The sequence below is a fragment of the Balaenoptera physalus genome, assembly GCF_965194825.1.
Source record: "Balaenoptera physalus genome assembly, chromosome: 11".
Classification (NCBI taxonomy): domain Eukaryota; kingdom Metazoa; phylum Chordata; class Mammalia; order Artiodactyla; family Balaenopteridae; genus Balaenoptera; species Balaenoptera physalus.
The window spans coordinates 8,758,832-8,782,600 of NC_138896.1; the positions used below are offsets into that span (position 1 = coordinate 8,758,832).

General features: G+C 37.0%; 1 protein-coding gene across 4 annotated transcripts in view; it reads left to right on the plus strand.

The window, feature by feature from the left end:
- Positions 1–23,769, plus strand: part of TMEM170B (transmembrane protein 170B) — a 59,163-nt gene that overhangs the window by 3,761 nt on the left and 31,633 nt on the right. For all 4 annotated transcript variants that reach the window (XR_014250883.1, XM_082413421.1, XM_082413420.1 and 1 more), the window contains exon 2: positions 15,465–15,635. Coding sequence is in view for 3 of the 4 variants with exons in the window: in XM_082413421.1 (XP_082269547.1) it covers positions 15,465–15,635 (171 nt within the window). In the remaining variant the exon portion in view is untranslated. The remainder of the gene's footprint in view (positions 1–15,464; positions 15,636–23,769) is intronic.

Genomic DNA, 23,769 nt, shown 5'->3' on the forward strand with positions numbered 1-23,769 from the left:
AGCTAATAAGTGAAAAATTATTACCTTTTTTCAGATTATGATAACACATATTAAGTCAGAAGGCATTTTTGTCATCATCATAAACTTGGAAATGAAACAGGTAATAGAAAGGAGCATAGTGTAGAACCAGACTGATTTAGATTTAAGAAATGACTGTGAAGGATTTGCAGAAATCTCGTTAATAGGAGTTCTGGTTAATTAAAAAGTAAATAAAAGGGTAATGTACTCTCATCTTTTATTTTTTTCGGTTAACAGGTATGATTTATTCCTCTGTCTGTATCTTATCCCATAGGTGAAGCAGAATTATTGACCTTTTTATCTCAGAGACCAATCTTTTGAAAGTAGTCTTGTGTATGTATTACTTTGATAGAAATAGATTTTTTAAAAGTGATAACAACTAGAAATTAGAATTAGCCTAACATTTTAGAGCTAGAAGTTATGTAGTTTGATTACTTCCTTTTAGAAATATTGGGATATACATGGCTGGGATCAAACAGTCATTTAATGACAGAGCCAGGACTAGAACTGCTGTTCACTGACTCTCAGTTCTGTGCCTTTTGCTTTTATTTCACATCTGATTTTAACTCAGGCAGGTCTGATAGATGATAAATCTTAAGGCACTTAAGAACAGCTTTGTAAGTATTTGCCCCAAATGAGCCCAAGAATGGGTGAATGGAACTAATTTTTGTCCAGAAATAAAAGATACTGTACAATGTAAGATATTATTGAATAGTGATAATAATAGTAATAATCTTTCTAAAAGTTTAAGTTGCCATAGCCTATGTAAATGTTAGTGATCCATATTTACTATATATCTAGTTTTAGAAATCCTACCAAGTTCAATCTCTTTTTTCTCCTTCCTGGAAGACAGTAGTACTATGGGGATTTCATATAGAGATAGCACCTGGAGACCCCCATCTTTGTCACTTCATAACTATTGCCAGAGTTCTCTTCTGTATGTCACTTCCCACAGTGTGTGATTCTCAGGATTCCTAAATTGTTTGTTAACTGTGTATAGGTTATATGCTTATTCAGCTCACTCAAGTAGACAGATAAGTGGCTTCCTTCCTTCTCATATAGTTTTTCTTTCTCTGAATATGTCCTAAATTCCTCTTCCCCACCACAACCTAAAATTAGAGTCAGAATGTATATACTCTTTCAGTTTTATGGGTAACCTAACTTCAAAAAAACGATCTACAGTGAAATGTATCCTTTTGCTTTACTTTTATTTTCTTCAACTATTTTGGCTCCCAACTTTGTGTTCCCACCCAAATTTGGTTGCTAAGAGTTTAGAGAAGAATTTTTTACTTAGAAGGAGGCAGGATCCCTAACCCCCTGGATAAACACAGAGCCGGGCTCGGATTGGGAAAGGAATAATTGGTTCCTCGGAAAAAAGGCAAAGTCTGGCCTCAGGCTCATCCCCTCTCTCAGTGTCAGCAGCAAGTGTGGGCGCAGGTGCTCCTCTCTCTTTATTGGTATAAACATCGGGAAGCTGGGAATTCAAACTGGAATGAAGGTCAAGTGTGTGCGTGTGTGTGTGTGTGTGTGTGTTTACAAAATATATATGTGCTTATTTATTTTTACTATATACATACACAGTTACGTTTCCCTTTTAGATTTTTTAGTTGCTAAGCCACTTTAGTGTTAATAGTGATTATCAGAAAAAAAAAGAGAGAAAGGGGGAAAAACTTGGGTACCTAGTATACATACTTGTAATTGTTCACACTTCATACTAGTATAGCCAGCAACTTTCTTTGGTGGTGCTCCCAAACAGGTATGCTTCTCTCAGTACCTGCACATATTCTAGTGTCCCATTAGGTTAAGTTCCTCCTCCTAAATGTTCTATTATAGGAGGTGAGTTTATGCAGATAAAATTATTTCAGATGTCCAATTATAGAAATTTATGTTTTGTAAATGTAGCCCTAAAGACAATGTGCTACTCTTCAATATTTGTGCCAGACCCCAAAATTTACTTTTTCTGAAATACATGTGAAAAATCCCTTACTCTTTTGTGGTACTGAGCCAATTAATAAGTGCTGGTATGATCTGTACTTTATAGGACTTTGCCATTTGGAAGAATTACCTGTGTTATCGAGAATGAAGCCACTGTAATTTTTCAAAAATTAGAATTGCCATCTTCAGGTTTTTACTTTCCTAATACCCATCTCATTATCTTTGAATCATATGTCAGTATCCTCTGGCGGTACCACATCCAAGGTCCAGATGATATTTCTTAAACCTAAAGCAATTTCCAGATAAGTCTTGGGACTGTGTAAGCTATGATTTTGATTCTTAAATGGTTAACTATCAGAATATAAATATATTTATCTTTGCTTTGTTTAGTGATTGGAATAAAGGACCAGAAAAGTAAGATAATTCAGGAAGAGAAGTTAGAATAACTAGGGATATTTTTCCTGTAGAAAGGAATTCTAAACAGAAGAGGAAGGATGAGGCAGAGGTGGGGAGGAGGAATTGGAACCAGGGAAGGAAACTGGAATTAAGAATGGTCAGATGTAAGAGGAGAGCCCAGAGAATTCAGCGCATTGAACTTACCTTAGAATCAGATGAATAATTCTAATAATGGCTATATTTATTGAACCCCTACTATATGTCAGGTACTGTACAAAGCATTTTGCATGCATTTTACTTACTATAATTGAAGTGGCCATAGAATGTATTGTTTTATTAAATGTATATAGAAGAATTATACTAAAAAGCAGCATCTAGCATTTTCAAGGATCAATCTTGTTGGATATTTCTTGATCATGAGCATTTGCCAGTCTCTGTGGTAAACACTGATAAACAAAAATGAAAATGTCAATCATTGTCCATAAGGGGTTCATGGTGTAGAGAGGCGAACTAACCTTCAGGTTAAGTCGTACTTCGGCGGCTTGCTGAGTTCAGGGAGAGCCAGGTAATGGGACTTTGAAGACAACAAAAGAGGTAGAGAGCAGAGAAAGAACCTGTTTAAGGGATGATGGAGAGAGAGGAGAGGTGATCTGTTTTGAGGATGGTTCAGGAATACCACCAGGACTTGATTAAATTTAAAAGTATTTTATTGCTCTTGGATAACTATGTGTAGCCAATATGTTTTCTTTTATTAATTAATAATTAATTAATTAATTTTGGGGCTGCATTGGGTCTTAGTTGCTGCACACAGGGTTTCTCTAGTTGCGGCGAGCGGGGGCTACTCTTCGTTGCGGTGCATGGGCTCTAGGCACACGGGCTTCATTAGTTGTGGCGCGTGGGCTTAGTAGTTGTGGCACACGGGCTTAGTTGCTCTGCGGCATGTGGGATCTTCCTAGACCAGGGCTCGAACCCGTGTCCCCTGCATTGGCAGGCAGATCCTTAACCACTGCACCACCAGGGAAGTCCCGCTAATATGTTTTCATTATAAAATTCTCTCTCCAGTCCCTACCATGAATTACTTTAATCCAATATGGTTACTAAATCTTGCTACATATCAGAATTACCTGGGGCTGGTTGAGGGTACAGTCCATAGACCCAGTCCACAGCTATGGAATTAGAATCTTTGAGACCAGGGCCTAGGAAGGTACATTTTAAACTAGCTCTTAAGGTGATTTTATTACTGAGAGCTCAAGGATTGGGAACACTGGATTTTTAAAAAATGAAGCTTTTTTGTGATCAATTTGTAACTGTGTTGTGATATATAATGCAAGTGAATGTGGAGTGTTTAGTATAGCTAAAGACTTATTAAAATTTCAAGATCAATGACTCATTTCCAAGAGGATGCTATAACCCAGTTTTTTTAGGTGACTGTCTTTTAACATTAGAGGTTAATATTAGAATTTATCTTTTAAAAATGTTTTCTTTACTTATATGAGCTATTAGCTATAGAGAAAAATTCTTATTAAATGGTAGTACTTTAAAAATTCTAAACAGTTCAGTTATATTTAACTGAAGTATATGGGAGAACTAAACATTAACAATGTTTATGTAAATACTTACATAATGTGCAGTTATTGGAACTTCCCCCACTAGGATAAATTGGGTTCTGCTATATTTTTGTATGCAAATAAAGAGTCTAAAGAAGCAATAGGATCCTTGAATTCATGAGTCAGTAAACAGTTTTATCCTTGAATGCTATTAATTGTCTCTCGTACTTTAGAAAAGCCACATATTTTTTTTTAATATCTTTATTGGAGTATAATTGCTTTACAATGGTGTGTTAGTTTCTGCTTTATAACAAAGTGAATCAGCTATACATATACATATATCCCCATATCTCCTCCCTCTTGCGTCTCCCTCCCACCCTCCCTATCCCACCCCTCTAGGTGGTCACAAAGCACCGAGCTGATCTTCCTGTGCTATGCGGCTGCTTCCCACTAGCTATCTATTTTACATTTGGTAGTGTATATATGTCCATGCCACTCTCTCACTTCGTCCCAGCTTACCCTTCCCCACTCCCCATGTCCTCAAGTCCATTCTCTATATCTGCGTCTTTATTCCTGTCCTGCCCCTATGTTCTTCATGACCATTTTTTTCTTAAATTCCATATATATGTGTTAGCATACGGTATTTGTTTTTCTCTTTCTGACGTCAGTCTGTATGACAGACTCTAGCTCCATCCACCTCACTATAAATAACTCAATTTTGTTTCTTTTTATGGCTGAGTAATATTCCATTTTATATATGTGCCACATCTTCTTTATCCATTCATCTGTCGATGGACACTTAGGTTGCTTCCATGTCCTGGGAAAAGCCACATATTTAACCAGACCTTGGTTTCCTCATCTATAAGACAATCCGATGACAACAATTTTCACATTGATGTTAAAGGAAAGATGATCTAAAAATTTTAATGAGTTAAGAAAAAAGTTGAGAGATTTTACTGTGAGTTAAGAAAAACATTTACCCGTTTGCATATAAATTTGTTTTTTTAGTCTTTAAAATTAAGAAGCTTTCTTTTTTAAGTGGGGCTTCAGACCTTTAATATGCTAATTTGTAGAGTGAGGTTTAAGACCTAGAAAATCTTTGTTCTCTGAATAACATTTAATAGTTCTTAGAATTAGGCCTTCTTAAGACTTGGTTTAGGAAACTCTGGATTCAATATCTGATGATCCCTTCCAGTTCTGAAATTATCTGTGTTTTTGTTTTTTAACCCCAGTATGGCATAACTGCTTCCTGAGGATTACTGTCATCATATCAAAGGTGTGACTGTTCTGACCGTGCTTGTGCATTACTTGTTTTCCTAGTTGTGCTTTTATTTTCTGATCTGTCATTCATTTGGTCTCTTATTTAGATTTAATTTTAAGAATTTGTTACATTGGGAGTTTCATTATAAGTTATGCTCATTGATGTGAAAAGTTCATTTTCGAGTGTTCAGTGTAAAGATCCTTTGGAAATACTGTATTATGAGATTGTAACATTTTATCAGTCACTGAAAAGATTATTTTTTAGGTCAGTGACTGATTCAAACAAATATGTTGTTACTGACATTTTTTTGGTAGGACATGTATAATTTAAGATGCTTAAGGGCATATAAGTAATAACAATTGAAACTATTGTATATTGCTCTGTTATAACTTCATAATAGATTCGGATTTTGCCATTTAATCCTTATACTTTTATAACTGAGTAACTAATCGATTATGGGAAGAACAAATTGAATGGCATCTTTTAGGAAGGTAGTGCTCTGGCTTAAATGTAAAGCAAATTTTGAACTATTTTAAATAGCCTTAACCTGATTTTTTTTTTACAGCAAATGATATTCTGATTGTTTTAAATTAAAAATTTATTTTTCTAAGAATTTTTTTTCTATTCAATGATGAGTACTGTAATTTACAGTTTAAAATTATATAATTAGCTGGTAAAAGGGTAATTTAGTTTAAGTGGGTAATAAACAGTATTGCCGTAAGCTTTGAGAGAGGCAGTATATTCAAGCAGCTCTTGAAGGTGTCACAATTAAATTTAAAAACTAATGTTTTTGCTCTCTTTTAAGAAGTGGAAGCAGACAGCTATTAAATATCTACAGTAGCTTTAACTTTGATGTTAAATGAGGCTTCAAGTGAAAAAACGCAACAACTTATTTTTAAATCTGGTTAAAATATTAGAATGATTAAAAATAAGAAAACATATCTTTTTTTAAAAATTAATTAATTTTTGGCTGCGTTGGGTCTTCGTTGCTGCGCGCGGGCTTTCTCTAGTTGCGGTGGCTTCTCTTGTTGCGGAGCACAGGCTCTAGGCGTGTGGGCTTCAGTAGTTGTGGCACACGGGCTCAGTAGTTGTGGTTCGCGGGCTCTAGAGCTCAGGCTCAGTAGTTGTGGTGCACAGGCTTAGTTGCTGCACAGCATGAGATCTTCCCCAACCAGGGCTCGAACCCGTGTCCCCTGTACTGGCAGGCGGATTTTTAACCACTGTGCCACCAGGGAAGCCCAGAAAACATATCTTTTATGTTTACCTTCATTTTAATTTTCTTTGTTGCTCACTTCTTTGTGGAGCGTTAAGTTTCCATCTAGTATTACACTCCTGTTTGAAGAGCTTCCTTTAATATGCCGTGTAGCACAGGTCTACTGGCAGTTAATTTCTCCAGTTTCTTTTTTTTTTTTTTCTGGAAAAAAGTCTTCATTTCACCTCCAGATTTGAAAAATGTTTCTCCTGAATATAGGTTCTGGCTTTGCATTTTTTTCCCTTTTAGTCTTTTAAAGTGTTATTGTATTTTGTCATCTGGTTTGGTTGCTTCTGATGAGAAGTTTGCTGTACTTTTTATCTTTGTCCCTCTGTGTGTAATGTGTCTTTTTTTCTCTTTCTTTTTTCCTTATTTCTTCTTCAATACTTCCCCTTTATCTTTGGTTTTTTAGTCATTTCACTGTGGTGAATCTAGGTATGTGTGTGTGCTTTATTTTTGTTTTGTTATTTTTTAGTTATTTTGGGAGGTCTTTATCTTGCTTAGGATTCTCTGGGAGTCTTAGATTTGTGGTTCAATATCTTTTATTATTTTTAGAAATTTTCGGCCACTATTTCTTTAAATATTTTTCTTCTCCATTATCTCTTTCTTCTCCATCTGGGACTCCAATTACATGTATGTTAAACCATTTGAAATTGTTCCATAGCTTTTGGATGGTTCCTTTTTTCCCTCCTACTACTTCTTTTTTTTTCCCCCACTCTTTTTTCTCTTATATTTCAATTTGAATAATTTCTATTTGTCCACTTTTACATTCACTGATTCTTTTTTTAAAATTTTTTATTGAAATGTAGTTGATTTATGATGTGTTAATTTCAGGTGTATAGCAAAGTGATTCAGTTATATAAATAGATAGGTAAATAGATTCTTTTTTAGATTCTTTTCCATTATAAGTTATTACAAGATATTGAGTATAGTTCCCTGTGCTATACAGTAGGTCCTTGTTGGTTATCAATTTTATGTATAGTAGTGTGTATATTTTAATCCCAAACTCCTAATTTATCCCTCCCCAACTTTCCCCTTTGGTAACCATAAGTCTGTTTTCTATGTCTTTGAGTCTATTTCTGTTTTGTAAATAAGCCCACTTGTATCATTTTTTAGATTCCACATATAAGCAATATTATATGCCAGGGGTCCCCAACCCCCAGGCCATGGACGGGTACCGGTCCGCGGCCTGTTAGGAACCAGGCCGCACAGCAGGAGGTGAGCGGCGGGCGAGTGAGCGAAGCTTCATCTGCCGCTCCCCATTGCTTGCATTACTGCCTGACCCATCCACCCCCGCCCTGGTCCATGGAAGAATTGTCTACCACAAAACCAGTCCCTGGTGCCAAAAAAGGTTGGGGACCGCTGTCATTTGCTGTTTGTTTTTCTCTGACTTAATTTCACTTCATATGATGATCTCTCGGTACATCCATGTTGCTGCAAATGGCATTATTTCATTCTTTTCTATGGCTAATATTCCACTGTGTCTATATACCACATCTTCTTTATCCATTCATCTGTGGATGGACACTTAGGTAGCTTCCACGTCTTGGCTCTTGTAAATAGTGCTGCTATGATAAGTTCACTGATTCTTTGCTTAACTATGTCAAGTCTACTGGTGAGCCCATTAAAGGAAGTCTTCATCTCTGATATCATGGTTTTTTTGTTTTTGTTTTTGCCTTTTCTTGTTTTTTTTTTAAAGCATTTTCATTTGACTTTTCCTTGGACTTTCCACCTCTCTGCTGAAATTCCCCATCTGTTCATGTGAGTTGTCTGCCTTTTCCATGAGAGTCTCTAACATGTTAATTATAAAGTCCCTGCCTGGTTGTTTTAAAATCTGGATCATCTCTAAGTCTGATCACTTTATTTCTTGACAATGAATTGGTTTTCCTGTTTTTGAGGGTGTCTTAATTCAATATTTTTTTATTGAATTAAGGACTTTGCATGTATAACAGTAGTGACTGAGGTATATAATATCAATATTTATGCCTGGAAATGGGCTTCTTCTGCTAGACCAGTAGGGTGAAGGTTGATTTAATTTAGTCAGGAGTGAGCCGAGTTTGAGCTTTCTTGTTATGGTTACCTTCAGCGGACCCCAGGCTTCAAATTCCCGAGAAGGTGCTGTTGTTGCCTTGTACTCAGGGTGGGGGCTGGGTGCTGCAGGGTTGGTATCAGTGTTAGTGCTGTATTGTCAGCCTTTAGCCATCTCTGCAAGCCTGCACCATGGAAGAGGTGTCTCTCCACACCCTTGCCTTCCCCCAGCCACAGCCTTGTGTTGCTCATTACTTGGGGCAGGGGAAATTTCTCTCTTGTCCTGTCCAGTTTTAGTCTCAGGCAAGCGCTGTGTAGTGGGGTATCTGGGGGGGGGCTGTCCACGGTCCTGCCTTTCTGAACCGTGGTAGCCACACTCTCCCTAGTATCTGTGATTGGTCTTGGGCAGGAGTCTTCTATCCTTCCCTCAGCAGTAACCGACTCTGCTTAGAATAGGATCCTGGGTCCTGGATGGTTTTCTGCCCCTCCCCCAGGGGTAAAGGATTTTTCCTTCTACTCTTCCCCAAGCTGGAGCTGCAGTGGGTCTTTGCTTGTCCCCTGAGGGTGACAGGATTTGCTGCCTTCCAGCAATGGCTAAGGCTTGTTTTGAATAGGAAAAAGGTTTCCCAAGAAGCACGCCAGGTTGTCTCTGTTTCCCTTAGCAGCCACTGATCACCTCCTGTAGGCCAACATACATCACTGGGGTGGCTCTCTCCAGTCTCCGTCTTTCTAGGGAGTGCTCAGTAGAGACCCGTGGAAAAGAGCTTGTAGGTGACTATGTACTTTCCTTGTGTCACTTACTCCAAGCTGACAGGTTAATCGCACACTTGGACTTTAACTGTTGGTTAAAATTTTAGCTGATTTCTTTTTACCCACTTGTATGGTACCCACTTCCTGTTCCTGTGCTTTGCCACAGGAAACATAGTGAGTATGTCAGCTGTCTCCTTGGAGGGTCTTGTCCCTCTTTGAAATTCAGGTTACTTCGTTATCTTGTAGCGTCACCTGACTGATGGGCTAAAGAAGAGCTATGATTTTGTAGTTTATCTTTGTCTCATTGTTAGGGTGAGAGTGACATTCTTTATAGCTTTCTATATCCTAAATTTGATTCAAATTTATATCTAATAACAGAATTGTGTTAGTAATCATAGATTTAAAATTTGAAAAATCATGAACTTAGGAAGATTGCAGACACAACAAACTTGAGATTTACTGCTTTTTAAAACGTGGCCCATAATATACATGTATAGGTAGTCTTCACATTTTTCTACTTGACATATTCTTGCCTTTAGCTTCTCTACTCCTTGCTTCTCACCAACATTTGAATAGTATTGCTGATGTATGAAACACATTTTCCCACGTTTCCAAACCTGACTGCACTGTCGTCTATTCAGCTGTCCATAGCAGAAATCTGGGAGGCCAGACATCACATCTTCCTCACCTCCATCGTCCAGGCCATCAGCAAATGCTAAATATTTCAAATTCTTTTCAATCCTAAGGCCAGTGCCTAAGTCCAGGCCTGAGTTTCTCTTGGGACTCTTGAAATATTCTGATAGTCTCTCATCTCTTTCTAGTCCCCCTTTCCCATACTTGCCAGGATAATTAATTTTTTAAAAGGTAAATTGTGATTGTATCACTTCCTTATTTAAAGTCTTTCATTGGCTCCTTATAACCTTCAAGCTTCAGGATAAAGTCCACATCTTTAGGGTCTGTAAGCACCCTCCCTTCCCCACAAAAGCTGCTCCAGCACACCTCTATGATCTGCAGCCAATTCTCTCCATATTTCTCGGCTTTAGCCAAACCGGAGGTTTTGCAATTGCATATTCTCAGTTGTACATAATTTCATGCTTAGATCATTTTGTCTTAGCGCAGTTTTTCACTCTTGGCTGTGCATAAGAATCAAAACTTTAAAAAATTCTGAAGCCCAATTAAGTCAGAATTTCTGAGGGTGATATTTCTTTTAGGCTCTCCCAAGTAACTCCAACCCCTAGCCAAGGCTGAGAACCGTTAGCTTCGAGTGCCCCACTCCCCATTCCTCACCTTCATTCCATCTCCAGTGTGTTTATCATTTGGTTCAGTCCTGTTTATTTTAAAAATTCAGGTGGCAACAAATTCTCTTGGGATCTTTCTTGACATTTCTCCCTCTTGTTCTGTGTAACTATGGGTGTATGTACCCCATAGCGTCAGCTGCATACTGTGCCCTGAAGAATCTGTGGTATTAGAATATATGCCATTGACATACCATTAGTTCAACACCCAAAGTGTCAGGTCTCGATAATATATGAAAGTACTTACCTGGGTAAGAGAGTGTCATGGACATATATACACTACCAAATGTAAAATAGATAACTAGTGGGAAGCAGCCGCATAGCACAGGGAGATCAGCTCGGTGCTTTGTGACCACCTAGAGGGGTGGGATGGGGAGGGTGGGAGGGAGGGAGATGCAAGAGGGAAGAGAAATGGGAACATATTGTATATGTATAACTGATTCACTTTGTTATAAAGCAGAAGCTAACACACCATTGTAAGGCAATTATACTTCAATAAAGATGTTAAAAAAAAAAATATATATATATATGAAAGTACTGTGAGTGTAATTTTCAGTGGGGTGTGGGGTGACAACCCAACCCCCGGAGCATGTGTCAAAATCATCTAGACCAGGAGTCAGCAGGCTTTTTCTATAAAGGACCAGTATTTAACATACTCAGCATATATATAGTAACTGCAGTAAATACTTTCAGCTTTGTGGGCCATGTGGCCTCTGTCATAACTACTCAGTTCTGCCATCGTAGCATGAAAGTAGCCATCGACAATATGAATGAGTATGACTGTGTTCCAGGAAAACTTTATAGACACTGAAATTTGAATTCTGTGTACTTTCTGTGTGTCATGAAATACTGTTCTTCTGGTTTTTCTTCAACCATTTCAAAATGTAAAAACCATTCTTAGCTTGCAGACTGTACAGAAACAGTTGGTGGTCAGATAGGACTCATGGTCCATACTTTGCCAACCCCTGATCTAGGGGATTTTTTCAAATTATAAATGCATCATCTCCCTGAGAGTTTAATAAGCTGCCTATGTGGGACACAACCCCAAAGTGAGAAGTCACTGGTGTCAGAAACTAAGGGGGGCAATTGCCACACCTTAGATTTGCTGGAATGAAAAAAAAAACTTGAGGTAACCAAATTTGAACACAGATTATTTAAACATATAATGAGGACCATTTCTATAAAGAAGATAGAAATTATGAACAGCCCCCAAATTTAGTCTTACTGGTATGTTATGTTCACCTTGAGGCTTAGAGTATGTTGAATACATATAAATGTTCAGTATCTACTTGCTAATGATTTTATTAGAAGGGTTAGATATGCTATAGAGGATTAAAAATTAAGTTTAGTGTTTGTCTATTGAGATAGGTTTTGTTGTTTTTAATGACTTTTGGATTTTTTTAGTAAGTACCTCTTATGTAACCTTAGCCTAGAGTGGTGATTTCTGTCTTTATTGCATGTCATGATTATCTGGTAGAGTTGATGAAAATATAATTGTTTAGGTCCCCCCCTCAAGTGATAGTTTTAGTTGCTCTGTGGGTAATTCTTGTGAGCAGTCTGGGTTGAGAAGCATTGGCTTCATAGAGCATGTTCTCCTTTGATGAATTCTAGAATGAAAAACTATCTTTTAAAGATAGTGTATCTGCAGTAAAGTAAAAAAACAAACAAACAAAACCAGGCTGGTTGCTAAAAAATAATCAGTAAAGAATAAAATAATATAACCCATCTCCTCTCTTATCTTTAAAAGATAGCCATTGTTAGCCATTGTCTGTTTGTGTTTCTCTGTACCTATAATTTTTGAACAAATAGGATCATACAATATGTACCATTCTTTGACTTGTTTTTACTTAGTTAATATATTCTAGATATCTAGAGAAATTCATTTCTCATAAATAATTTTGTCCAAAGATTAAAATCAAAAGCACAGAAGATAATTTTTAGTGACTTGGCAACCAGGGCTGAGAGAGATACAAATTGGGATCAGGGCTATTTCCAGAATTGTTTGGAGACTGGAACAAATCACTACTCCTCTGCCTCTTATCCCACTAAACGTAAACAAACACACTGCAACAATTCAGTTTAAGATGAAGATTATGAACAGCCTTGAATAGGGAAAAATAATGAGAGGGCTTTAATGAAGACGGAATATCTCCTTTCAGTGAATTACGGTAATTGTATGGATGGCATGCTTCAAGGTTTCTGTTTTGTAGAGTGTATTTTGTTCGGCACCAGCAAAATCTCCCTCTGGCTTCATCCTTTTATTGTCGCTCGGTTGCTAGAAGCTTGGATTAGGTGGGATATGGGTGGAAAGAGAAAGCTGGGCCTCTGGGTGTTCACGTTAGCCGTACAAGCCTGCACAGGTTAAGAAAAGGTGGTCGTACTCCTCTCCCGTTCTTAGCACCTGTTCTTTCTCTAGGGCTCTGGGGCATCTGTCCTCGCTCTACTCTTAGGGTCCTGCAGTTCTCCAGGTGTCCTGCGTTTGCCAATAGTGAGTCAGACCTTAGACAGACTTGTTTATCTGGAGTAGATCCAGGTCTTCAGAGGCCCTGTTCACTGACATGGTTGTATTGATCTATCAGGTAATTTAAAATAGTAGTAACAACATGAAATCTAAATTAATTGTAGATATTCTCAGCAGCATTCGGTTTTTTTTTTCCATGATAAATAGTGTGATTAAGAAAAACAAAGAAACATAAAAATAAATTTGAGTTTGGGCAGTTTGTTTGTGCTCAGTCTGCTTGAGGGATAATCCTGGATTGGTCATTAGAGGACCATCTGAGATTCTGTTTCAGTTGTATAATTCTTTGATATCTTGGGGATTTATAAGACATTAGACTTAATTTTCCTAATTATTAGGTAAACTGACTATAGCTATATAGTCAGTAGGCAAACAACGTTACTTATAATGTCAGATAATCCCTGTTCATAGTGTTACATATAGTCAAGAAAATTTTCACTCTACCTGTTTTATAAGGACAACAAATAGAAGTGCTTTTGGGGGTAGCCCTGGTAAGAAGCAGGATTGGGGATCAAGGCAAATGGCTGCTCTTATTGAGAGTAGGCGCCTGCTCCAGCGCCTGTCTCATCTCAGAGCCGCCTTGAGGAGCACTCCTCCCCACCCTGTTGTTGCTGTATTACAGCCGCGCTTTGTTAGGGTCACTCTGGAAAATTGTATCTTTTAAAATATAAATATTCTTCAGGGCAAGTTAAGCATTTTTGTCTTTATTTTTTATAAATTGAAGCTACTTGTTTGGGAATGACAGTGTGAAAGCATTACTTCTCTGAAAGCTGGAAGAGAAAAACCTCTAAAAGGCAAGCTTTGTCTGTTTTTCCTTAATCACCAGCATCTCTCTCTTATGCCATAGAGAAGCATGCATGGTACTTTAACACTGAAAAATATATCAGATGTCTCTTCCTTGAAATGATTTCAAATTATAAGTCCATTCTAAGTGTCAATTCCTTAGAATTTAGCAGGCTGAAACTGATTTTTAAAAAAATCTGTTTTCTATATATCCTCTCTTCTTAAAAATTAAACTTTTAATTTTGAGATAATTGTAGATTCACATGCAGTTGTAAGAAATAATACAGAGAGAACCCACGTGCCCTTTACCCCATTTACCCAATGGGAACATCTTGGAAAACTGTTGCATAATATCAAAACCAGGATATTGACATTGATACAACCCACCAAACTTTTTCAGATTCCACAAGTGTTGCTTGTATACCTGTACTCATTTGTGTGTGTGTGTGTGTATTTAGTTCTGTACAGTTTTATCACTTGTATATGTATCCACCACCACAGTCAAAATACAGAGCAGTTCCATTGCCACAAAGATCCCTTGTGTTTGTAGCCATTTTAAAATAAGAAGTCCCCCATTTCCCTCTCCCCCAAGTCCTTGGCAACCACCATTCAGCCAGAAAGAGAGAGAATGAAAGGCATGCTCATCAATTGTCTGTAAACCAGGCTTCAATGAACAGTAACTGAGGCTACATTGAAGAAAGAGTGATAGAGCTTGAGGAGTTCCTGCTAAGGACTAGCATATGACCTGAGACAAAGAATTAAAAAAATTCTGATTCTTTAATATGTAAAGGTGAGAGCCAAGAGGGAGATGGCCTGAAATTCTTAAAATCATAAAAGATAAAAATCACTGACTTATTTCTGAATTCTGAAGGTAAAGATCAGTTCGTTTATTTATTTATTTATTTATTAAAAGGAAGCAATTTTTTTTTAATTTATTTATTTTTTTATTTATTTTTATGGCTGTGTTGGGTCTTCATTTCTGTGTGAGGGCTTTCTCTAGTTGCGGCAAGCGGGGGCCACTCTTCATCGCGGTGCGCGGGCCTCTCACTATCGCGGCCTCTCTTGTTGCGGAGCACAGGCTCCAGACGCGCAGGCTCAGTAATTGCGGCTCACGGGCCCAGTTGCTCTGCGGCATGTGGGATCTTCCCAGACCAGGGCTCGAACCCAGGTCCCCTGCATTGGCAGGCAGATTCTCAACCACTGCGCCACCAGGGAAGCCCCATTTATTTATTGAACAGATAGTTTTTGTACTTATTGTACTTATTATTTGAATTAAGTGGTAGTTTTTAAAAATGTCTGGGCACTTAGTATAGAAGATAGAAAATTATATATCAAACAGCAGTTAATTAACTTATACAATTTATTGTAAGAGATTTGCAGACATGAGGGTTTATTAGAGAAATTAGTAGATTATAGCTATATGATGGGCACATTTAGAGGAAATTAGAGGCGCTGACCTTCTGAAGTCACGGAGGGAATGATTTCCCCATCAAGCATTAGTGACGATGATAACGGTTAAAAGTTATTTAGCACTGCTGTGTATCAAGCACTGTACTAGGCATGGTCCTAATCTGTTATCTCATTTAACCTTCTTCCAGACCATGGGTGCTCAGTATTTGTTAAACTGGATCTTCTAAGATGTTTTTCAACAGAATTAGTAACACTTTGCTTTTCCTTTCAGAGATGTGGTACTGGATCTTCCTGTGGGCTCTCTTCTCCTCTCTGTTTGTCCACGGTGCTGCAGGAGTGTTGATGTTCGTGATGCTACAGAGGCATCGGCAGGGGAGAGTAATCTCTGTCATTGCAGTCAGCATCGGATTTCTGGCTTCCGTGACTGGGGCAATGATTACTAGTAAGTTGATTTAGTTTTAAGCACATAATTTTATATGCACTTACAGTTTTGGTAACTTTATTCTTATTGTAAATGCAACAGTGTAATCTTTCATGTAGAATATTTCTCAGCACTAAGCACACCTCATCTAGAAGGTAAAGATCAGTTCACTTCATTACTGAACAGATAGTTTTGGTACTTCTGCTGTATGAATACTCATCATGGAAGGTTTTAGGGAAGTGGAAAAACTTGTAGAAATTGTCAAGAGGTAAAGCAGTTCGTGGGAAAATTTATCTTATAGTGGATGTAGTTTCTGCTTTAAAGGAGCTCACTATGTGGTAAGGGAGAGAGGTAGGCACACAAATATGCCAGTGATAATTGTCATTTAAAAAAAGTGAAGATATAGCTCTTAGGTCCTTGATGTCATCTGCCTGTGACTGCAAAATAAAAGTGCACTTCCTTCTTTTTTTAAAAGTATATTCTAAATATATTACAGATAATTTGCCTTCTTTAAAACCAGGAAATTAAAATTGGAATAAATTCTAATTTTGACATACTTAAAATATTTTTTAAGCTTTAGTTATTATTATTTCACATAGTCTTAATTTTTAATCATTTAAATAAATTTCAGGACAAATTGGTTTATTTATATTTTAAGAACAGTTGGAAGTTTAGAAGTAGCAATTACATGTTTCTTTCCTTTTAAATTCTTGGGTTTTAAAGTTTTTAATTTTTTTATTGATGTATAGTTGATTTACAATGTTTCAGGTATACAGCAAAGTGATTCAGTTATACATATATATGTATTCTTTTTCAAATTCTTTTCCATTGTAGGTTATTACAAGATATTGAATATAGTTCCCTGTGCCATACAGTAGGTCCTTGTTGTTTAACTATTTTATATATAGTAGTGTGTATCTGTTAATACCAAATTCCAAATTTATCCCTTCCCCCCCTTTCCCCTTTGGTAAGCATAACTTTACTTTCTACATCTGTGAGTGCGTTTCTGTTTTGTAAATAAGTCTATTTGTATCATTTTTTTTTAGATTCCACATATAAGTGATATCATATGATATTTGTCTTTTTCTGTCTGACTTCACTTAGTATGATGATTGCTAGGTTCATCCATGTTGCTGCATGTGGCATTATTTCATTCTTTTTTATTCTGAGTAATATTCCATTGTGTATATATACCACATCTTTATCCATTCATCTGTCCATGGACACTTAGGTTGCTTCCATGTGTTGGCTCTTGTAAATAGTGCTGTAATGAACATTGGGGTACATGTATCATTTTATTTTATTTATTTATTTATTTATTTATTTTTAATTTTTATTTTTTTAAATTTACTTATTTTTATTATTTATTTATTTATTTTTGGCTGTGTTGGGTCTTCGTTTCTGTGCGAGGGCTTTCTCTAGTTGTGGCAAGTGGGGGCCACTCTTCATTGCGGTGTGCGGGCCTCTCACTGTCGCGGTGTCTCTTGTTGTGGAGCACAGGCTCCAGATGCGCAGGCTCAGTAGTTGTGGCTCACGGGCCTAGTTGCTCCGCCGCATGTGGGATCTTCCCAGACCAGGGCTCGAACCCGTGTCCCCTGCATTAGCAGGCAGATTCTCAACCACTGTGCCACCAGGGAAGCCCTATCATTTTAAATTAGAGTTTCCTCTGGATATATGCTCAGGAATGGAATTGCTGAGTCATATGGTAACTCTATTTTTAGCGTTTTAAAGAACCTCCATACTGTTCTCCATAATGGCTGTACCAATGCACATTCCCACCAACACTGTAGGAGAGTTTCCTTTTCTCCACACCCTCTCTAGCATTTATTATTTGTAGACTTTTTGGTGATAGCCATTCTGACTGGTGTGAGGTGATACCTCATTATAGTTTTGATTTGCATTTCTCTAATAATTAGCAATGTTGAGCATCTTTTCATATGCCTAATTGGCCATCTGTATGTCTTCTTTGGAAAAATACCTATTTAGGTCTTCTGCCCATTTTTTGATTGGGTGGTTTGTTTTTTTGTTGTTGAGCTGTTTGTATATTTTGGAAATCAATCCTTGTCAGTCGCATCGTTTGCAGATATTTTCTCCCATTCCATAGATTGTTGTTTCATTTTGTTTATGGTTTCTTTTGCTCTGCAAAAGCTTTTAAGTTTAATTAGTTCCCATTTGTTTGTTTTTGCTTTTGCTTCCATTACTTCAGGAGATAGATCCAAAAAACTCTTGCTGCGATTTATGTCAAAGAGTGTTCTGCCTATGTTTTCCTGTAGGAGTTTTATAGTATCCAGTGTTACATTTAGGTCTTTAATCTATTTTGAGTTTATTTTTGTATATGGTGCCAGAGAAGGTTCTAATTTCATTGTTTTACATGTAGCTGTCCAGTTTTCCCAGCACCACTTTTTGAATTTCTCCATTTTATATTCTTGCCTCCTCTTTCGTATGCAGATTAATTGACCATAATAGTGCACTTCCTTCTTAAACACAAATTATTATGACATAAATCTCCCCTGGCCTACTAGAAATTAGCCACTTTACGTCCTCCAGCTGTTTGCAAGTTTTCTACTGTGCTGTCTCATGTGCCTGTCCTACAGTCCTCAGGTTCACTCCCTCTGACCTTCTCCTCTTAGCGCTGTACTTAGGCCCCAACTCCAGACTTGGGTTCTGCTGTGCTAGTTGAGCCAGAACTTAGATGCATCCTGTTGAGCCTGGAGGGGCCTCAGCCGCTTGCTTCGTGTGGTTCTGCCAGACACTGGTGCTTCTCTCTGCTGTGTGGCCTCGTCACTGCAGGTGAACAGCAGAGCTTCTGTTGCCGTTCACTCTGTCCGGCTTCTGGGAGGCTAGGGCAGCTGGCTGTCGCTGCTGGATCTGCTTCAAGACTCGCCAACGAGGGTGTCTTCCTTTCTAAGTTCGTTCTTAGCCCCAGAGATGAGAGAAAGTCCTTTTCTTCCATGGCATCAAGGCCTCCCTCCTTCTGTGTCCCACAGTCACCTTTTCCCAGAGTGATCAGCACACCTTGCCTGGAGGGGAGAGCCCTGTTCCCATGTCTCTGGGTTTGTCCTGTGGCACAAATGAGACAGTCATAAAACAGTTGCGGGAAATAGGGGGTAGTCTATTTTCTCATCCTGTCTTCATTTACTATTTGGTTTTTGTGTGTTATCTTGCGTTAGGTTTTTGTTGTTGCTGCATTCAACCTGTAGATTTCTCACATGGTACTTCATTCATTTTGCCATAGGTAGAGTTTAAAACAAGCAATCGGATTTAGCTGAAGCACCGAATGTGCAGAGTGGAGTAGTAGGAAATTCAGTCGGAAAGAGCCAGATCCTCAAGGATCTTGGACGGCCAGCCAGAGTCTGGACTTTATTCTGTGGGTCATGGAAAACAATTAGGTATTTTAGAATGGGGTTGGAAAGGGGCAAAGCAATTCAATAGGAAAATTTATTTTATGGCTGAATGTAGAATATATGTGAAGAAAGGACCAAGAAGAAACTCTGAAAGAGCAGGGACCTTGTCTGTCTTCATCACTGCTGAATCTCCAACAATAAAACAGTACCTGGAATGGAACAGATACTCAGAAAATACTGGTTGGATAGATGGATGTAGTGAGGGAGGAAGCACAGAGGAAAGGAAGGAAGAAAGTGGGGGGAGGGAAGAAGGGAGGAAAAAGGGGAAAGAAGAAGAGTTGAGGCATTAACTGTGATCTGAATTTGAGGCTAGATCTGAACTAGACTAGTGGCAGTGGGTTGGAAAAGGAGTTGGTGTCGGGACTGTGGCAAAGGGAAAAATCCAAATTGGTTGTTATTCACTGTGGTGGCATACAAAGAGACATGAAAGGGACTGCTGACGTTCTTGATGTGGGCCACTGCTATAATTGTGGAACCGTAAACAGAGGAGGAAGGAAGAAGGAACAGCTTGTTCCAAAGTCGAAAGTAGTATGTGTATTATATGTGTGGTTATTGGTGTAAATTATTGTGAAATTTTAAAGAGAACATGATTCTACTTCCCTAGTGATGTGTATGTATATATTACCTGCTTTCAATTCAGTCAAGAATAAAATAAGCTAATGAATTTGGAAACTGCAGTGTTATATTTAAAAATCCTTACAAATATGTCTGACACAATTTCAAGTAAAAATTTGTATCCAGGTTAACAATAAAACATATAAATTTCTTCTGGCTAATTTTTTGACCTGCAAACACTTGAATTAAGAAAACTAGCCAATGTGAATATTTAACTGCATTTATTTTCTTAATGTATTTTGTGAGTGCTAGCACAATCATAGCTGTATATTCAATTCAGCAAATGATGGCTAAATATCTGTATTCAGCAAATGATGGCTGACTGAATATAGATACATATCTATTATATTTTACTACCTCTTAGATTTTTATTTCCAGAATAGAGTGATTTTTCATTTTAGTTAGTACTGATAGTTAATACCAGAATTGGGAGGAAATGGGTTTCTCTGTAATGCCATTGCTTGGCATTGTATTGCTGTCTAATTTTAGCAAGTCTGAGGGCTAAAGTGACACCTCTTTGTTGATTTAATTTGCATTTCTCTGATTACTAATGAATTTGAACATCTCTTTTTATTCTTATCATATATTTAGACTTCTTCTCCTACAAATTGCTTCTTTAAATTCTGTGCTTTTCTTTTGGGGTTCTTGTTTTTTATTAAATGATAGATGTTTCTTAGATGTATTGGTGTCTTATTGGTTTTGAACTTTGCAAATAACTTCTCTGTCTTTTATCAGTACCTTCATCCATGATGTTGTTTATTGAGCAGAAATCCTTATTGTATATAATCAGCTAAAAGCGTCTTTTTGCCTATGGTTTATAATTTAGAATTTTATTTAAGAAGTTCTCCTCCACACCAAGGTCAAAAGATATTCTGATATATTTTCTTTTGTTAATTTTATAGTTTTACCTTTGTATTAAAGTCTTTAATTTATCTAGAGCAGGACTGAGCAAACATTTTCTTAAAAGGCCAGATAGTAACTATTTTAAACGTTGCAGGCCAGAGGGTCTGTGTCACTACTATTCTGCTCTGCCATTAGGGCATAAAAGCAGCCATAGACATTGGTAAATGAATAGGCATGGCTTTTTCCAATAAAACTTTATTTACAAAAACAGATGTCTGACATTCAGGTCATAATTTGCCTTCTGGTCTAGAGTCTATCTTTGTGTTTGGAACTAGATAGGATTCCAGGTATATTTTTTTTCCTCCCATGTAGTAAGTCAATTTTTACCACACCACTAAAAAAATCTATCCATTGATTCATCTTTTTTTGTGTACTGTGTTCTCAAGGTACATGGACCTGTCTTCAAATTCTGTTCTGGTTTGTTAGTCTTTTTATCTGTTCTTGCAGCAAGGCCTCATTTTTTTGTCTCTATTGTTTTGTAGTATTTCTTAATATCTGGTAGGGCTGGTCCCTCTCATTTCTTTTCTTTCTCAAAGTTAACATAACTATTCATGGACCTTTATTCTTTCATATAAATTTTAGAATATGTCTACTGAGTTCCTCAAAAAGTATAACTGTGATTTTTGTGGGGATTTAATTGATTGTAGAGGTTAATTTGGGAAGAATTGACATATTAAATTAAATCCCACCCAAGAACATGTAATGTATCTCCATTTGTTCAGATCATTTTCTGCGTCTTTTGTTAGAATTTAAAAGTGTTTTTTTCAATAGGAGGGTTGTATATTTTGATTAAGTTAATCCCTAAACTCTTATTATGTTATGGTTGTTGTGCATGGTATCTTTTTTAATTATGTTGTTTAGTTTTATTATATATATATATATTTTTTTTATTTATAGAGAAATGCATTTAAATTTTTTAAGTTGAGTTTATGAGAGATTAATAACAAAGCAAAAAACTGGTTTTCTGGAAAGATAATAAGGTGAATAGATTGCTGCCGTAACTCAAATAGTTAAGACAGAAAAGTAAAATATGGAACAGCATAGAAGAAATAACTACAGACTCAATAATAAAGGTAGAATAAAGAACTATAAAAATGACAGTTTTGTAAACAGCTATATATTCCTAAATATAAGTTGCGAAAATTGGCATAAGAAGAAATAGAAAATATGAATATTACAATAAGTATTTTTAAACAATTGAAATGTTGAAGACCCCTCCTCCTAAAAGAAGTCCAGACTCAAATGAGGTTTACAGATGAGTTCTACCAAATTTTCAGGGAACAGTTCCTATTTTTTCCAAATTATTGCAGGAAATGGAAAGATTAAAAACTGTGCACAGCATATTTGCTGGAGCAAAGTAATCTTGTTGCTAAACAAGATGAAGACTACAGGATGGAAAAGTATAGGTTCATTTACTTTAAGAATGTTATCCTAGGAATGCAAAGATAGTTCAGTATCAGAAATGACTATGGCTGTATGCCAATAAAACATTATTTATGGACGCTAAAGTTTGAATTTCATACACTTTTCATGTATCATGAAATATTATTATTCTTTTGATTTTTTTTAAACCATTTAAAAATGTAAAAACCATTCTTAGCTCACATGCTGTACAAAAACAGGTGGTGAGTCAGACTGGACCTGTGGATCATAGTTTGCTGACCCCTGATCTGATTACACAAACTGAGAATCAACACCATTAGAACCAAATCTGCCTTAACCTTTATACTTGCATTCTCTCAGGAATGTGGAGGGCAGATCAGATCACTTTTCAGTGGTCCACCTCTCTGCAGACACTTTATGTTGCTGTATATTGACATCTCTGTCCACTGGTGACTCTTCTCCTAGTCACCCTTGTCCTTGCAGGTTTACATCTGTTATTTACCTTCAGCTCAGCTCAGCAGAATTGCTTTCTCCACTTCATCTTTGCTATGCCAGTCTTCTCTAGCCCCTTAGTACTTTTGGGATCTTTACATATTTCTAATTGATACCTTCTGCTGTTGTTCACAGTGGCAGTTCCGAACATGTTTCATCTATTTCAGGCACCCTATTACACTTCTGCCTTCTTCATTCTTGCATACATTTCACCACGAAAATAAGGATCACAATATTTGTACTCTTTCAACTGGCTATTGTTCAGTAAAATACATCTTAACAGGAGTGAAAACTAAAGCACAAATTGGGGGAAGACATTTGTTAGCTTATATAAATGTAAAAAGATTAATATCCAAACTGTATTTTACAAAACCCTATGAATCAAATAAGAAAATGACAATCCAATAGAAAAATGGACAAAAGATTTGACGAACATTTCATAGAAGTAGAAACCCTAATGGCCAAATGTGAAGAATATGTGAGGAAAAGCTCAATGACATTAAAAATCAGGGAAACCCAAATTAATTGCAGAGATAACATCTCTTACCTGCCAGACTGACAAAAAATTTTTTTAAAGATATCAACTGCTTCTGAGGATATGGAGTAACTGGGATATAAATTGGTACAATTACTTTGGAAAACAAGTTGGCATTACCTAGTAAAGTTGAAAATGCCCATAACAGAGGACTGAGCAATTCTACTTTTACCCACGTGGTAGAGAAACTCTCGATTGCGTATGTGTGCCAGAGGTCATGTTACAAGGATGTTTACAGAAGCAGGGTTTGTCATTGTTAAGGACTAGAAACAATGTCATCCACAGTAGAATGGATAAATAAGTTGTGGTATATTCATACTTGGAATTCTATACAACAGTGTAAATGTATGAATTACTGCTATATACAACAAGATGGATAATTTTCTGAATACAACATAGAGCCAAAAATTCCAAAATACTTACAGTATCAATTTATATAGAATTCATTTATTTAAAAAACTAAATGGTAGACATCTTAGGATATAGGCAGGCGGTAAAGCTGAAGAAAAGCAAAGGAATGATAAAAACCAAATTTGGGAGGGAATGGGATGTGATTGAGGAGAGTCCACTGGAACCTCAAATGAAATAGTAATGTTCTTTTCTTCAGTTGGATGGTGGTACTTGGGAATTTGTTGTGTGGTTTTTTTTTTAACAGTCTACATGTATTTTATAAATACTCCTTCATATCTGCTCAATATTTAATAGCAGTGTTTCCAAAATCATTTAATAGGCACACAGAATTGTTTTCTTTCAGATCTTTTCCATTAAGAGTTCCACTGGAACAGTCTTTTCTGACTAGTGCTTCTGGGTTGTGAAATGATAT